Source organism: Ursus arctos, unplaced genomic scaffold, assembly GCF_023065955.2.
Source record: "Ursus arctos isolate Adak ecotype North America unplaced genomic scaffold, UrsArc2.0 scaffold_31, whole genome shotgun sequence".
Classification (NCBI taxonomy): domain Eukaryota; kingdom Metazoa; phylum Chordata; class Mammalia; order Carnivora; family Ursidae; genus Ursus; species Ursus arctos.
Genome location: NW_026622997.1, coordinates 29,151,634 through 29,168,433, shown reverse-complemented (window position 1 = coordinate 29,168,433; position 16,800 = coordinate 29,151,634). Strand labels below are relative to the sequence as shown.

The following is a 16,800-nucleotide window of genomic DNA, read 5'->3' as shown; positions in this document are numbered from 1 at the left end:
GTCGGGATACTCGGTTTCCTTTCAAATTCCATCCTCCTTAGCAAAATCCTAAACCAGGAGGATTCAAGTTTGATTGGAGCTGTTCTTGCAATTTATGCCTCCTGTCCCTTGGGAGCTTACACGTGCCTATTTTAAATAAATTCCCCCTTTTTTCTCTCCTTTTACAAAGGACAACTGCAAATCTTCTCTGAGGATAGCTTTTCTTTGGGGTGGAATTCAGTTCTGACAGTCAAACACTCAGGAGAAGAGCCCTGGGTGAATAATGATTAGATGAATTACCACTATGATTGGGCCTTGCCTGGGACCTGGGGGTGTTCTCTCAAAGTCCTGCAGTGTTGTTTGGCTGCAGTTCCCTAGTAACTTGGTTGCTCTTCCAAGAGAAATATTATTCCAGGAAGTAGAAAAGGAAAAAGAGGAACGAGTGCTGCCAGGGGAGGTGAGGACGAGCTCTAACGCACTGTCTTCAGAGCTGCTCAGGGCAGTTCTTGTTCAAGATCCTGGTAGGAGTAGCCGAAGCTTGCCACTACCTATGTCACTCTCTCCGAGCTCATCTTGCCCCCAGCCTGGCTCTTGTGGTCCCTCTGGCTTGCCCTACTATCCCAACTGCGATTTTAGGACCTGCCCACCTGGCACAAGCCTCACTTAGGTGAGCCACACGGGCGACCACAAGGGTTGAGGACCTAAGGAGCACACTCACTGTGGTGGCAGACCAGGTCTCTGTTCAGCCAGACATTGATGAAGGGGCTGGAGCTGTGAATGGCTCCTGAGCACCAGACCAACAATTTCTGCTCAATTCCTGGGTGAACTCACCCTCCTTCATTGTCCTGCACAATTGCCCAGACCCCACTAGTCACCCCACACTAGCCATGGACCACAGAGGAACCAGAATCGCCTCTTTGCCCTGCCACTTGCCTCCAGAGTGGGCTGGTGGGAAGGAGGTCTGCGTGACTGCTGCCACAGGTGTCAATGGCAGAAGTGGCATGTGACCCATTGTTCCCATCAGCAGCCACCGGCAGCCCCCCAAATCCAAAACCCGCCAGCCCGGCAGGTGTGGGGAAGTCAACAAATGAGGTCCATCGTTGCAATGGAAGAGGAAAAGTTTGGACACCTGGCTCCTTTTACCTGAATCTACCCTGGATTAGGCTGACATTTGAAATAATTTTGGCTCCCATCCACATGGCGTAAAACCTCTACGGAGATTTCTTTCCTTCTAAAACATGAAAGCGCGAAATTTTCTCAAGCACTGACTTCCTTAATCACTTATGGAAAGGTGTCAGCTGTCCCTGACTCCTTGTTCTAGCACCTCTTGACCTCGGATCAGGGTGCTGGGAGCCGCCTGCCCTGAAGGAGTTGAAGAGAAAAGAGAGGCTTTGGCTTCCCTTATAATTAATTCGTCACTCCCAATGCCACCTGCTTTCCCTTCACACACATCCATCATCTCTATAAAACTATAAGTACATATATTTAAAATTCAATTAAAAGGAGACTTGGTGTCACCAGCTCAATTAACAGAAAGAATAGAAAAAACAAATCCCACTGAAGTCCGGCCCATAGACTCAGCTCTTAGCACCTGCATCGTCCCTGGAAAAAAAGTTATGTGACCTCTTTTTGAAGTTTTATAGCAGCAGCTTTTGTGATAAACCCCCATAAATAGAAAGGGAACCCAGAAGCACGTTAGCGACTGGGACATTTCTAGGAGTATATTAGCCACCCGGGGAAGTATTGACCGGGAAGTCGGCAGGAATGCTATTGTAAAACAACCGAGTCCCCAAATTCTGCGCACGCTGTCAATAATCCATAGAGCTGAACTTAACAGGAAAGCATTTTATTGGATTGTTTTGGGTCCAGGGTTGTTGGTGCACATTGAATGGACTCAACAGGAAGTCGGAGATGCAGGAATGTTAATTCAAGTATCAGGTGTAACACACAAGCAGCTCAACAAATTGGAAATTAACCCTGGACGGACCTTCCCCGAGTTTGTGTTTTCCTTTCCACTCACACTATTTCTATACCAGGGGGCTCCTGGTATATGGTGTCTGCTGTGTATCAGTTCTGAACAAATCATTTGTGACTTTTAAAAAAGACCCTGAGCCATAGAAGGAAAAGAATAAAAATACCCCACAGGTCACCAAAACCTGGGTCCCATGGGCCAGGGCACTGTTGTTGCCTAAAATACATCTTTCAGTGCTTTGCTTGCCCTAGTTTTTTTTTTTTTTTAAGATTTTATTTATTTATCTGAGAGAGAGAGAGAGAGAGAGCGCACAAGCCGGCAGGGGCGGGGGGGGCGGTTTAGAGGGACAGGGAGAAGCAGACTCCCCATTGAGTAAGGAGCTTAATCCCAGGACCCCGGGATCATGACTTGAGCCTAAGGCAGACGCCTAACCAACTGAGCCGCCCAGGGGTGCCTGGCTCACCCTAGTTTGAAATGCCATCACCGTTGACCAGTATTTGTGCTCATGAGCCCAGTCACACAGCTCCCGCCCCGGGAGGGCCGTCTGCAGGTGGAGCTGCGGCTACCCCGCCCCCCCACCGCCCCCACTGCTCCTGTACTTGAGACACTGCGTTCTTTGCCTGTCCTTGGCCTTTGTTCAACGTCGGGAATGCACATTTAATTCTTACCAGCATTCTGGGCAAGCTGGCCTTTCGAAACCTTTCATTTTTCATTTTTATACCTTAAGCTTTGGCACTCCCAGCAATCTCTGGGTGATTTTGACTCATCTGAACTCTTGTCCTCCTCTAGCCACCATCCTCTGCCTCTTTGAGGGAGCCATCTGGAAAACAGGGCAATGTGTACACCATCATGCTTCCCACCCCCCTTCCCAGGTCACCCCAGTTGTAGCTTTCCTTCTCTGCTGGCCTCTCCTCACCGTCCACATCCTCATCTCATGTCCTCGGGGCCTTGGTGACATATGTCCAGCAGCTCACCTGGCCTTTTCCAGCTTGTAGTTCCAACCTCCCGACATCTTCTTGTATTAGGGCTCTGTCCTCCCTGATGTTTGCTACATCTCCCAATTTAGTATCATCTGCAAATTTAATTAACATGCCGTTGCCTCCCTGTTCCAGGCCATTAATGAAGATGTTATGCAGTACCCAGCAAACAATATTTTCAAGGTCATGAGGAGAGGAGAGCTGAACTGCTAAGACTTCTGCCCAACATGGGGGAAAGAGGCAATCAAGTGCCCACATGTGGTTTGAGTCGTTTCCTCTGAGTTTTGTGAACTTCCTTTCCCAGACGTGGGTTAGGTTTTTTGTCTCCCCTCTGCTTCAGCCGCTGCACATCTGAGGCGGTCCCCGTTCAGAGAAGGAAGAACATCAGATTATGCCTTCCTTTTATTTTTGTCCAGTTCCTAGCAGGAGAAATAGTCACTAATTGAGCATTTGTAGGGAGAGAAGGTGTTCATGGTAAAGACAATGTAGCCGTTATTAGGCTCGTTATCTACCCGTCTCTCCATTTCTGAAGCACTACGCCTGCCAGCTGAAAATACACCTCGAGGACCAAGGCACCTGACAGAGAGGAGAGAGAAGACATTCTCCTGGTGGGATGCTTCCTCATGAGCTGACCCTCACGATCGGCAGCCAAGAGGGGCACAAAGGAGAGGCCCCTTCCTCCTTGCAGCTTGTGACCCCAGAGCAGAGACCACAGCAGAGCCCCCCACTAGTCCATGTGCTCCTCTGCGTTACAAAGAGTAGCTCCCCGTGAACCCCAATTTGCCTTTCTTCCAGACCAAACTGCAGATATCATATTGTAACCCTGCAAACTGCTTGGATCAGAAGTACTGAATCACAGGAGAGCTCTAGGATAATGCTATTCACGCCCAGAAAATTGATCCCGGGTTATTTACTGCTTCCAGCACCTCCCTTCTCCCCATCTCTCATCGTGGGCCTGTCTCGGGTTCCCAGGTTCCTATCATTTCTCAGACGGAGTGTCTCTGGACCAGAGCCTGGACTGGCCCAGCAGAGGCAGGGCACAGGTCTCAGAGGCCTGGTGTAGAGGGGTGATGGGGAGAGGCTTCAAATTATCCCCTGTGCATGGCAGATGGCCTGGCCCACCATCCTCCCCAGGTCCCCAGGTCCAGGTCTGGCCTCTCCAAATCCAAGAACACACCAGAACACCCTGTGGTTTTCACAGTTGGGCTGTTCAGACTGGGTCATGCTCAGACACCTTGCTGGGGGGCTGGCTTAGGAGAAAGTGGCAGGGGGCACCTGGCTGGCTCAGGGGCACCTGGGTGGCTCAGTCGTTAAGCGTCTGCCTTCCGCTCAGGGCGTGATCCCAGCGTTCTGGGATCGAGCCCCACATCCATCTCCTCCGCTGGGAGCCTGCTTCTTCCTCTCCCACTCCCCCTGCTTGTGTTCCCTCTCTCACAGGCTGTCTCTCTCTGTCAAATAAATAAATAAAATCTTAAAAAAAAAAAAAAAGAGAAAGTGGCAGTTTGTAGAATTTCCACAGGGCACTATGAAGGGCCTTCCCAGCTGTAAACATCCCCGTGCTCACTCATCAAACATCAGGCGGACTCTGAAGCCACTTCGAGTTTGAATCTGGGCCCTGCTGTTTTTAACTGCTGTGACCTTGGGCCCTGCCCATTGTGACCTGCCCATTGCTTCACCTCGGTTTTCCCACCTATACAATGGAATATTATCCACACTAGCCTCAGAGTGTTGTGAGATTTTAAAAAGCTGATACGTAGGATGTCTGGCTGTTATTTTCTACACATCGAGCACCTTCCACGCTCAGACACTGTCGAGGCCAAGGGTAAGCAAACTTTTCCTAGAAGGCCCAAATAATAAATATTTTCAGCTTTGTGGGTCTTAATGTCTCTGTCCAACTATTCAACTCTCTTGTTGTCGTCCCAAAGCAGCCACAGACAATAAATAAATGTATGAGAGTGGTTGTGTTCCAATAAAACCTTATTTATGGACACAGGAATTCAAAGTTTGTATAAATTCACACATCACCAATATTCTTCTTCTTCTGATTTTTTGGAATTATTTAAAAATGTAAAAACTACTCTTAGCTCATAGGCTGGATTTGGCCCACGGGGGCCACCTCTATGTGCTGGAGAAGCAGGTGCCGACCTGTCCCCCCCCCCCCCCAGCTCCAGTAGGAGTCCCTGGTACAGATGGAACCTCCCAGAGCCGGGAAGCAGAGCTCCTTCACTGCCCCCATGCTACCTTGCCTCCGCCGAGGTGTGTGACCACGTCTTAAAAGCCACTCTTGCAACCTGGGGCAGGGTGGGCAGTGGCATCTCAGTTTCAAGCCCCGCAAGCTCTAATTCCTCTGGGCCAAATCTCAAAGACTGCAGAGACCCAGCGCACGTGTGGAATGACAGCAGCCGATCGCATGCTGGGGGAGGTCTGACCTGGCATTGGAGTGGAATGCAGAGACCCTGCCAGCAGGAAGCCTCGCTGGGCAGGGGATTTAGAGGGTGTGTGGGTGGGGTTTGAAGCACGCCAGGCATTTGTTTCTTTCTTAGGGGAAGAGCCACAGCAGACTGAAAGACTGACAGGGGAGGGATTCCTGGACCAGAAGCAATCCCCATCTGGATGTCTGCAGCAGCCACTCTGGAAGGTTTACCTGGGGAAAAGGCCTCTGCTAGTCCAGACCCTCTGGACCTCACACTCACTCTGCCCAGCCTCCTCCTAGCCTCTCCTCCTCACCCTGCCCCAATGGCTGTGCCCCACCATGGCATGACTGTCCAGCATGATGCATTGTCAAAAAGCCCCTTCAAGGCACCAGAAGGGTCCCAATTTCTCCCCCCATCAAATCCAAATCCTTCTGCTTGGTTTCTAAGGACCCCACACACTCAGACCCTGGAATGACCCTCTCCCAACCCTCAGAGGGGACCTCCCTGTGACCCCCCCCCCATCCTGTGCCATCCTTTGCACACCTATTTATGCCTTGCATCCCAGAAGCCCCCACTCCCACCGCTGCCACATCTGGCCACGTCCAGCCTTGACCCTGTATAAAGAGACCTTGGGGGTACCTGGCTGGCTCAGTCGGTAGAGCATGCAACTCTTGATTTCAGGGTAGTGCGTTTGAGCCCCATGTTGCAGGTAGAGCTTACTTAAAAGAAGAGAGAGAGAACTTGCAGTGGGGTCACAGAGGAGCTATTTAATTGTGCCTCAGTTTCCTTATCTGCAAAATGGGCGACATAGGAGCACCAACGTCATGGCATTGCTGAGGCTTAATTAGAACCTGAGTGTCGAGCGTTCCCTGAGTGGTGCCGGACGTGCCGGTGTTCCAGAAGCGGCACCGGCCAGCCGCGGCAGCAAGCCCTGTCTGATTCCACATTACATTCCCTCTTCCCTCTTTAAATCTTTCAATTTGCCATTTGATTTCACAGTACCATGAACTGCTCCCGGATAGGCATCTCATCGCCCCATTTAGGCTACAAACCTATAAACCTTCTGCAGAGTTCCTCGGCTCCCACGGAGCTCCCCGTGCTCCACAGCCCTGGGTCTGGATTGCCATTTCCTTCTCAGTAATCGATTGAAATTGCCACACACTCCTGAACCCTTTCTTTCTTGTGTGAGGGGCTTCGGTGGGGGAAGGCTGAAGACAAGTTATCTTTCCAATACAGCACTCTCTCTGACAGGCCAACAGAGAATCTGATTGCTAAAGAGCTGGCCTGGAGACGCTCAACGACATTGTATATTTAAGTAACAAAAAAGAAAGGGCTTTGGTTAAAATGAACCTCCCAGCAGCAGCTGAGTTCTTTTTTCTTTTTTTTTTTTTAAGATGTTTTTTATTTATTTGTCAGAGAGAGAGCATACAAGCAGGGGGAGCAGCAGAGGGCAGAGGGAGAAGAAGGCTCCCCGCTGAGCAGGGAGCCCAGGACGGGACTCAATCCGGGGACCCTGGGATCATGACCTGAGCCCTTTGGACATTTAGCTGACTGAGCCACCTAGGCATCCCCGGGCAGCTGAGTTCTAGGTGGACCCAAGAGTGCCAACTGGGTGCGAGTTGGCCTCCACCACATCCTGACCGTCGCCGGAGGCAGAGGCCTTCCAGGAAGTCCCCAGAAGTCCACACGTGGCAGGCCCTGCCTGCTGTTTCCATGAACTCCAAGAATTCAGGCTCCCCACCCAAAGCCCCCAAGGTGTGGCCAAAGGTTAATGGGCTCCCAAGGGAGGGCTGGAGGGCCCATCAGACCAGCTGGATACCAGATATAAAGACAGGTCAGATCAGCCAGATACCAGAGGACAAGCAGAGACAGACTCCACCAGCCCCGCTCAGACCGCCCTGCTGTGAGTAGCCATAGAAGGGGGGAGGCTGTTCAGCGTGAGCCCCAGGGCAGAACAGGGGTGTGAGCAGAGCCAGCCCAGTCCAGAGATCTCCCCTATGGCCCCTCTGCCACCTTCCAATACTTAGCTAGGCTTCCGACTGAAGGCACTGAGCCGATTTCCAAGACAGCAGGTTAACGCCACACATAGTGTGAGCAAAAGCAGGACCGCCCTGAGGCATGGAGGAAGGAGCAGGTGGGTACAATTCTTGGCAAAAGAGAGGCTGTCTGGGGTGCGTGGTGCCATTGACTGCAGGCCAGGAACCCAAGCCAGAGCTCAGCATGGACACAGGACCCCACTTGGCACGGAGGCTTCACCCTGGAAAGTTAACGGTAAAGCTGGTCCCTAGGGAGAGTGTATGATGAGGCCAGACTCACCAGGGCCGGTGCTACTGTGGGAGGGGACAGAGGGACAGGCGCCCCCTTATCCAGAGCTGATCGCTTGGAGGCTGGAGCCCCATCCGTGGAGATGGAAAAGCGAAGTCAGTATCTCATCGTACAGTGAAAGCTCTCCCACTCCGAGCTCCCAGGAACACAAATGAATGTAGGTGACATGCCAACTGCCAGTTGGATCAAGAAAATGAGCAGTGATTGGATTTTTCCTTTTTTTATTTAAAGTTTTTATTGATTCTTATGAAGGGAATTAAATGTGAACACCAGAATGAAAAGGGCTCTATAACATCTCCGTGAAGGAAATGGGACACCATAAAGTGACACATCCGTCTCCACTGGGAGGGAAGTCGAGCCCCACAGACTCCATAGGGAAAGGAGAGGAACAGAGAGGGAGAATAGTGATTGGGAGCCCTCCACCCCCACTACCCTTGCTCCGCTCCAGATCCTCCTGGGGTTTCGGACAGGGTCTCGGCTTCCCCAGAGGTGGCCTTCCATGGGTGGGTGGTCCCTGCTAGGAATTGGCATGTAGCTAGCATGGGAGGCTTTGGCGGGCTGAGCTCTCACGTTCTTTCTCATGGAGTGTTAGCCAGATGGAGGGAGAAAGTAGGACGGAGACAGCAGGACGAAAGAAGGCAGAGGGAGTGTCCTGCTTAGCAGAGGGGTCTTCAGGTGACTGAGAAGAAGGGTCTGGAGGAGGGGCAGGGTGGAAGCCCACAGCCCTGGACGATTCTCCCCAGAGGAGTAATTGGGGTTGGACCTGCAGAGAAGCTTGGAGGCCAGTCCAGGGCAGGACCTTCTCCTGTGAACAGAATCCAGGCTGCCCAAGGGCTATGGGAGCCCCGAGCTGTTTATCTGCAACCTTATAATTACCCCCACTCCACCTGCCGCAGAGGCTGCGCCGGTCTCCCCTCCTTGCTCTGGGGCCTGGTCCCCCACTCAACAAAGGAATGTTGGGGCCCGGAAAGCATTCAGCAGGTTGCCCCCCGCCATGCCTTTCTCCACCTTCTGTAGGCAGAGGCAACGTGGAGTGGGGCGCAGGGCCAAGCAGCAGATCTCAGAAGGCTAGCCTTCTAGCCCCCACCACCTTTGAATGAATCCCCTCACCTGTCTAGGTCTCCTCCCCTCCCCAGATTGCACCTGCTCCCAGGTGAGTGGGCGGATCGTATAGGAGAGGGCTTTGAAGGGGGCACGATGCACCGGGTGAGGAATCAGCTGAGGCTGGGGAGCAGCAGGCAGCACCCTCCCCCAGCCTCCACCGCAGGACCATCCGGACCTGGCTCGAGGTCTGCCCAACTAACTCTGTTTCTTAAGCCTTTGCTCTGCTGGGGTCACCACGCCCACCTGTTTCCTGGCGGGTGTCTGCGGCTGCCCCTCCTGCCCGCCAATCCAGACATACCCTCTTCCTAGGATGCAGGAGGCCCCACGCACGCACACAGGCACCCCCAGCCCTGAGGGTCGGGAGAGGAGGTTGCAGGGAACAGACAGACTCCCTGCTGTTTCTAGATGACCAATAGGCAGCTAACTAGCTGGAGCTCAGGAGAGTCTTGTTCCAGAGCCAGTGCTGGCCCCCAGAGGGGTGGAGACCCCACTTCCAGCTCTTGGTTGCTGCTTCCTGCTGAAATTTTCCATTTGGCTCTGGCTCCATCTGGGCAGAGGGTTCCAGCCCCTTTCTCTCCAGACCCAGAGTCTCCGTCTGGCACTCTCGGAGAGGGCCGGGGTCATCTGGGCCCGGGTCCATCCCTTTGGTCATCCTCATCAGCTCAGGGAGCAGGGGGGGCTCAAGGGGGGCACCATTCTGTTGATAAGCTAGTCTTTTTTCTGAGACATGGGGTCTTTCCCACTTCATGAGCCCCGCTGGCCCTGGAAGACGTCAGCTGTAACAAAGAGGGGGGCTGACATGTGGAATGCTTCTCCGCCAGCGTGCGGCAGGGGCCAGGCAGCCTCTCCCAGGCGCTTGCTCACCTCCCCTGGCTCTGCGACAGAGAAGGGGCTCTGAGCTCCTCCGGTCAAGCTCCGCACCCACATCAGGGGAGGCTAAGTGGCTCACTTATGGTCACAGCTACAGGCGGGGTGTGCACCCTAAACCTGCTGACCTGTCCAGCTCCAGGATGGTGTCCCGAAAGGCTGTGGCTGCTCTGCTGCTGGTGCACGTGGCTGCCATGCTGGCCTCCCAGACAGAAGCCTTCGTCCCCATCTTCACCCACAGCGAGCTCCAGAAGATTCGGGTAAACCCCCCCCACACACACACCGCCCAGGCTGCCTGCCTCCCCCCGCCGTGTGGCCCAAGTGACTCAGAGCCCTGCTCAGCACTCAGGTGGCCTTAGTCTCTCTAATGCACAAGTATCCCTTTGGTAAACCCACGTTTAATCAGCTATGCCAGCCACATTGAGGACAGCACAAAGGACCTGGACCCAAGCTAACCCCAAACTCCAGCCATCTCCCTGCCACCTCCACTCCTCCCTAGCACCACTCAAAGGTGACCACGGCTCCCATGAGTGACACCTTTTCCCACCCCTGCCCATCCTTCAGCGGAGATTTTCAATTAACAAGCCAATAAATATTTGCTGAGCGTCCCTGGAATACAAAGGGCCACCCCGGGTGAGAGGCCAGGCATAGGCAGAGATCTAAGAACCTCCGTCTTCAAGGAGCAGGCTCAGGAGCCAAGATACAAACACATGAAAAATTCACTAACAATAGAAAACAAAGGAGACGTCAGAGGCAGGACATGATTAATTGCCCAGCAAGTGATACTGATGGTAAGTGCTAAGTTCGGAGGAGGGAGAGGTCTCCGCAGGCTGATGCGAGTCGCAGCCTGCAGGGAAAAGGTGAGAGCTGAGCTGGGCGTCTGCAGAGAGAAGGAGGGGGATTCGGTGGGCCCAGAGTGGGAGAGCAGATGCTGCTCCGTGGAGTGCTGGCCAGAGCCGCCGCCTCTTGAGAACCCAGAAGAAAACCAGGCAGGCTTAACCGAACTCAGGCGGCAGGGCCTCCGAAAGAGTGACTGCCAGACCTTGTTCCCCATGACGTCGACTTTAGATATCAAGGGATTCTGAGTTTCTTGTGCAGATAGGTGTTTCTCTCTAACCTGAGGCGATGAAGAAATGGGACTTTCGAGTCCCATGTGTCTGAGACCAAGGTTCCAATGGGGACAGATACACGAATCAGTTCTCTGGGAGGTCGCGTGGCCTCTGGACCTACATGCTGTGTCTGGAGCAGGCTGCCGCAGACCCAGTGACCCGTGTCCCCTGCAGAGGCAAGGCTGCCCCCTGCCCCCAGCCACCACCCCCCGACCCCCTGCCCCCACCCCCCCACCCCTGTCTTCAGGGGTTGCCGTGGAGATGCGGAGTAGATGCGGCAGGCTCCCTAAACACACTTCCTCCACCACACTTCCCCAGAAGAGATGGCCCATTGTTCTAGAATCACCATGTCTCAGGCAAGGCCGGGAGCTGAATCCCAAGGGTGCCATTAGAGAAACCAGAGGAATGAGGTGTGTCTGATCTCAGTGCCCTGGGATCCGGCAAGCAGGACGCCGCGTAAGATTTGGGGCAGAAACAGTCAAACTCAGTAGAACATAAACTAGCAAAATGGCAACCAAAGGACACTTTGCATTAATCGGCTCTGTGGTTCTCCTTGTAATTGCCAGGCACCAGGATTTTTATGAAGAAGCTGCAATCTCCTTCCTCCATAATTCATCTCCCTGTCTCGCCTCTTATAAATCACCTCCCAGGGACTCCAGTTTCTGGGCCACCCCACGGTGCCCTCACAGGCTAGGCTGTCTTGCCACCTTTTTTATAGGCTCTCTGCTAAGAAAAACACATTTTCACTCTTAATATGCACGAAGGGCAGCCATTATTTTCAGCCTTTTAACTTAATTAACAGTAACAACCTGGGTGCAGTGTTAGAACGACAAAGGAATGGATTCTTCTGCAAGTTGACCTGTTGGTGGGCAACTCGGAAGCCTTTGTGGCCATCGCATTTCCGGACTCCTTGTTGTACAGGCACCTGGGGAAAAGGAATTCTTTTGGCTTATGGGAAGCTCAGGCCACTTAGCACCCTGGACAGAGACAGGCAAGTGCCATCTGGGCAGTGGAGAGACCCGGGTTTTGTGCCATTTTGTGTTCTGCCCTTAGGAAAAGGAGCGCAACAGAAGTCAAAAGAAGTCCCTGGCTTTACAGAAGAGGTCTGAGGAAGTGGGGCCTCTGGATCCTGTGGAGCCCACAGAGGAAGAAGAAAACCAAGTTATCAAGGTGAGCAGACAGGGCAACAATACAGAGAAACCTAGTTGGGGGGGGGCAGGGAATGGCTCCCCCGGCCAGCCTCAGATTGTGCTAGGATACAGCAGCGAACCAGACATTCAGGCAACAAGCTCCATCCTAGGAGAAAGGGAGACAGACACCAACAATGAGACAATAAACCATTTCAGGCACCAAATAAGGAGGCAGGATAGAGAATAACGAGGTGGAGCTTGGGGGCATGGCTTTGGCTGGAGGAGGGGTCAGGGAAGGCCTCTCAGAGGAGGTGACATTTATTTTATTTGAAACCAGAATGACGTGAAGGAGTCTCTAATGCAAAGAGCTAGAGCAAGAACATTCCAGAAGGAAAAGGAAGTGCAAAGGCCCTGCTCAGGAAGCACATAGTAGGTGTGAGGCCCTCAAGGCCAGGGCGTGCCAGGACAGGACAAGAGTTTGGCAGGGCCTGGTGGTCCAGGCAAGATGTCTAGAAGGTCACTGGGCTCCAAAGCAGGGAAGTCACCTGATCTGACTTAGGAAGATCTGGGGCAGCACAAGCGGAGGCAGGAGACTAGTCAGGAGGCAACTGCAGTCTCAGGGGACAGATGACAAGAGTGCCGGTTCCTCTCCCTAGCGTAGGAGACAACTACGCTGTCAAGACCTTCGGGTCAGTGCTGAGTTAGAGTGCACAGACTGTCCTGCCGGAGCCAGCCTTGAACTTGTCCAGTGCAGCTCTTTAATTTCACAGACTAATTTATCCAGGCAGTAAGTACTTGCTGAGCCCTAAGTGCGAAGCATGGTTCTGGGCCCTGGGGATAGAGTAGTGAACAGAACAGATAAATCCTCTGACCTTGTGGAGCTCACACTCCAGTGAGGGGCCAGAAATGAGATACCAGAAGGACCAGCAATGGACTACAAACAGGATAAAAAGCAAGCTTCATAGTGTGGCCAGTAGTGACAGGTGCCTAGAGGAAAATAAAGCAGAGAATAAAGAGGGATGAGTTGCAATTTCAATAGGGTGGTCAGAGCCGGCTTCATGAGTACGTGGCATTGGCTCAGAGACCTGGAGACAGTGAGACACTGAACCACAAAGCTGTCTGGGGGAAGAGCACTCCAAGCAGCAGGAGTAGTCAGTGCAAAGGCCCTGCGGCTGGAGTAGGCCTGGTGTATTCTGAGATCAGTGAGGAGGCTGGAGTGGCTGGGGCAGAAGGAGTCAGAGAGAAAGTGAGAGGTGAGACCACCCCGTGGACTCTGTAAGCTATTGTTTAGACTTTGCTTTCACTCTGATGAGGTGGGAGCCACTGGGGGCTTTGGAGCAAAGGAGGGACATGATCAGATTTACATTTTAAAAGAATCTCCCCAGGGGCGTGGGGGGCTCAGTCCCTTAAGCACCCTACTCTTGATCTCAGCTCTGGTCTTAATCTCAGGGTCATGAGTTCAAGCCCCGTGTTTGGGCCAGAGGACCTAGAAGGATGGATTCACCGCTCATGGAGACGGTGGAGCCTATGGCTGGCTGCAGGAGGGCAGGAGGAAGGTCAAGAGGTCAGACAGGACCTGTGAACTGTAAGATGCCTGGTGGGCGTGCAGGTGGAGGCGTTGGACAGACAGGCGGATATAGACAACTGGACTTCAGGAGAGCTTAGGGCTGGAGACATCCATGTGGGAGGCATCAGCAATTAGCTGGAATTTCAAGCCAGGACCAGGTGGGGAGTGGATGGAGAAGGAAGGGGGTCCCAGGACTGAGCGGGGGACACTTCCCTGTAAAGGGGACTGGGAAGGGAAGAGAGTGATATGTAGAGAGAGTGAGGGCCTTGCCAGGGGGACACAATAGTCAGGGCAGCACTGAGCTAGACTCCAGCCCTCCCGCCTCCCGCCTCCTGCCGGACACCGGCCCAGGACCCTCCCACCCTGTCCGGCCACCACAGCAAGCTGTCCACAAACAGGGAGGTGAGTCATGGCCCGGAGAGGGACCTCGGGGCTGTGACCACACTGGGTGGCAAGGGTAGGGGAGTGTGCCTTCCTGTCCCGCTCCTTGGGCTCCCCAGGAGGAACTGGGAGTGACTGGTTCAGCTGGCCAAGGGGAGCTCAATCAGAATTACCCCCTACCTCCACCCCGAGCAGTGTAAGGACGGGTTACATCCTGTGGAACATCTCTGCGAGGCCGTTCCATCTCCCTAGAACAGGATATACAGGTCAGGAGGTCCTTTCCAGATCATTCCATCCAGCTTCCTCATTTTAAGGTGAGGACACTGATGCGTAGAGGATGACTGGAGGCCGAAACCCACAGCAACCGGACCCACCCTCCAAGTGGCCCTTCAGGCAGCCCCAGCCTGTTTCCCAACCCGGGAGCCCCTGGGACGCCTCCATCACAGCTCTCCAGACAGGCAGGGAATCGTGGCTGGCTTGTGAACCAAGACCACTGAAGCAGGAAGCTCTGGGGGTGACAGCAAGATCAGTCAGCACCCCCCACCCCCCGCCGGCTTGGCCATAACCACCTCTCTTGATGAGAGCCTCCGGATGGCTTCCCTGGGGTCTCGCCTGTGTCCCCACAGTGCCAGAGTGTCTCACCTGGTGGCACAGACCCTGAAGTCAGGGCCCCTGGGTGTCACACCTGCTACTTAGTACCTGTGTGGATTTGAGCAAATTATTCTACCTCTTTGTTTTCAGGTTCCTCATCTGCAAAACGGGGACACCACTGGTCTCTGCCTCATAGGGTTACTGAGAGACTTCATACACATAAAGCGTTTGGAATGACACCCGTGCTCTCTGGCTCCAGGGACTAGCTATCATTGTTCAGGAGAAGGGGGAGGGAGCGTTTCCTCCCACGGGAAAAGCCAGGGGGTTTCCTGCCGACCCCTCCCCTCCTGTCCCAGCTTCCCCACCAGGGGACGTCTGTCGATCCTCCTCCCAGCAAGTCTTGGGTGACTTCCAGGATCCAGCCCCCTGGTTTGAGTTGGGGGGAGCTGCCAGAATTCCCTGGCTGGCCCTGGAAGGCCAGAGTCTCCCAGCGGATCGATGGCAAGAATGGGGCCGCCGCAGAGCCGCGTGGCTCCTGGCAGTCCCTCCTGCCACTTGTAAGGCACCCAGGGGTTAATGGCGCTCTCCGTGTCTCTTCCTTCTTGTTAACTCTGCCTTATTTCACAGCTGACTGCTCCTGTGGAAATTGGAATGAAGATGAACTCCAGGCAGCTGGAAAAGTACCGGGCCGCCCTGGAAGGGCTGCTGAGTGAGGCGCTGCTGTCCACCCAGAACGGTAAGGGAAGGCGGGCGCCTCTGTGGCTGGGGCCCGGCCTCACCACCCCGCGTTAATATTCCAGGAGCGCATCTGAGTGCGGTTTGCAGACGGCGATTTGTTTTGCTGCTTTGCACCTGAGAGCATGAAGCTGTCTTCTCGGGAAAGGGTGCCCCTGTCTCTGAGGGGAGCCTCATCACAGAGCAGGGCAGGCTCTGATAGCTACTGGGGACCGCGGAGGCCCAATTCCTCAACCAGGGGCATCTCAAGGCCCTGCCCCGAAGGCTCAGACCCCGAATTTCCCAGCCTCCAGGCAGAGCGGACCACAACAACACACCCACCCCTCCCCCTGCTCCAGATATATTCATTCCCTCCTCCAAACACCACCAAGGCTGGGCAGTTCCTCGGCAGGGAACTCTGGAACAGTCTGGCCCCAAAAGTCTGCATTTCCTTGATCTGTTCTACAACTTGAAGTCCTGAGCTCCACATAGCCTTGCCCGGTTCCAGGTCTGCCCAAGTAACTTGTGCAAAGCTAGGACTTGTCTGACGAACAGCCACTAATTACTTCTCAGAGCTCCCAGGAGGAGAGGAGAGGAGAGAGGCGGGGAGGAAGTGTTAGAGGTGGAGAAACCGGAGGTTAAATGACTTGCCCCAGGCTACAGAGAAAGCTAGAGGCCGAGCTTCCAGCTGCCTGGTCAGCAACCTGTCCCCTCCCCCACAGTGTCCACTCCTCCCTCAGTCCGCAGGCAGGTTTAGATGGAAGTCAGTTTTATAGGCGGACCCACTGGTGTTCCTGAGCTGCAACCCCCCCCCCCTTTTCCCAGCAGACGAGTGACAGCCCGCTCCTCCACTGCTCCTCTGGGGAGCAGGTGGAAAACCAGGAGCCCCCTCCCACCAGAGGAACGCCGTGAAATCCGAAACCTGCATGGCCAACAGACGGGCTCCCAAGGAAAATACTCTCTCCCAGGCAAGCCCCCTTCCAGCAAATAAAGCGGGAAATATCCAGAAATGACTCTTTTATTTAATATTTTAATTTTTAAAGGTCAAACTTGGGTCATTCCATAAAGGGGGAAAAGAAAAATAAAGCTCAGAGAGAGTTGGCCGTCAGTGGTGGTACATACAGGAGCAAAACATGTGCCTCTGATAAATTCTACGTTCAAATATTAAGTCAGATCCACGGAACTGGAAGATTTGTGCCGCTGAGGAGAGATGGCATTTTCTGCCCACAATCCAGTCCATGGCAGAGCAAGGACTGGAATTCAGGTCTCCTGAACCCCAGTCTCCTTTCTGTTTATTGTCAAGCTCAAGGTCTAATGGGCCGGAGAGTTGTAAGACTTCTGCACTCAACCCCTTGCTGAGTAACTTCCAGCTAGCCCTTCAACCTCAATGAGCCTTTGCAAACGCAAGGTGGTAATATGTGCCTTGAGATAGGGGGACAGGCACCAGCAAATCACTATTATTATTATCGTCTTGTGACCACACACTCCAGCATCCGCAGCAAAATTCCACAGCCAACCCACTTATTTCTGCCTTCTAAACAAAACTGGATGGGAAAATTTCATTCTAATTTAATTTTGCATTAATGAATGTTCATTTATTTATAAACCAGACCCTTAGAGGAACCACATCTCCCTCTGTCCATAGGTTACCAGGTATTAGACATGCTGCG

The 16,800-nt window shown here is 53.5% G+C and overlaps 1 protein-coding gene across 1 annotated transcript; it reads left to right on the top strand.

The window, feature by feature from the left end:
• The first annotated feature begins 9,776 nt into the window (after positions 1-9,776).
• Positions 9,777-16,129, top strand: MLN (motilin). The gene is made up of 4 exons (XM_057304865.1): positions 9,777-9,898; positions 11,801-11,917; positions 15,044-15,152; positions 15,959-16,129. Exons 1-4 carry the CDS (start codon positions 9,782-9,784, stop codon positions 15,964-15,966), a joined length of 351 nt encoding a protein of 116 aa, XP_057160848.1. The 5' UTR covers positions 9,777-9,781; the 3' UTR covers positions 15,967-16,129.
• The last annotated feature ends 671 nt before the right edge of the window (positions 16,130-16,800 follow it).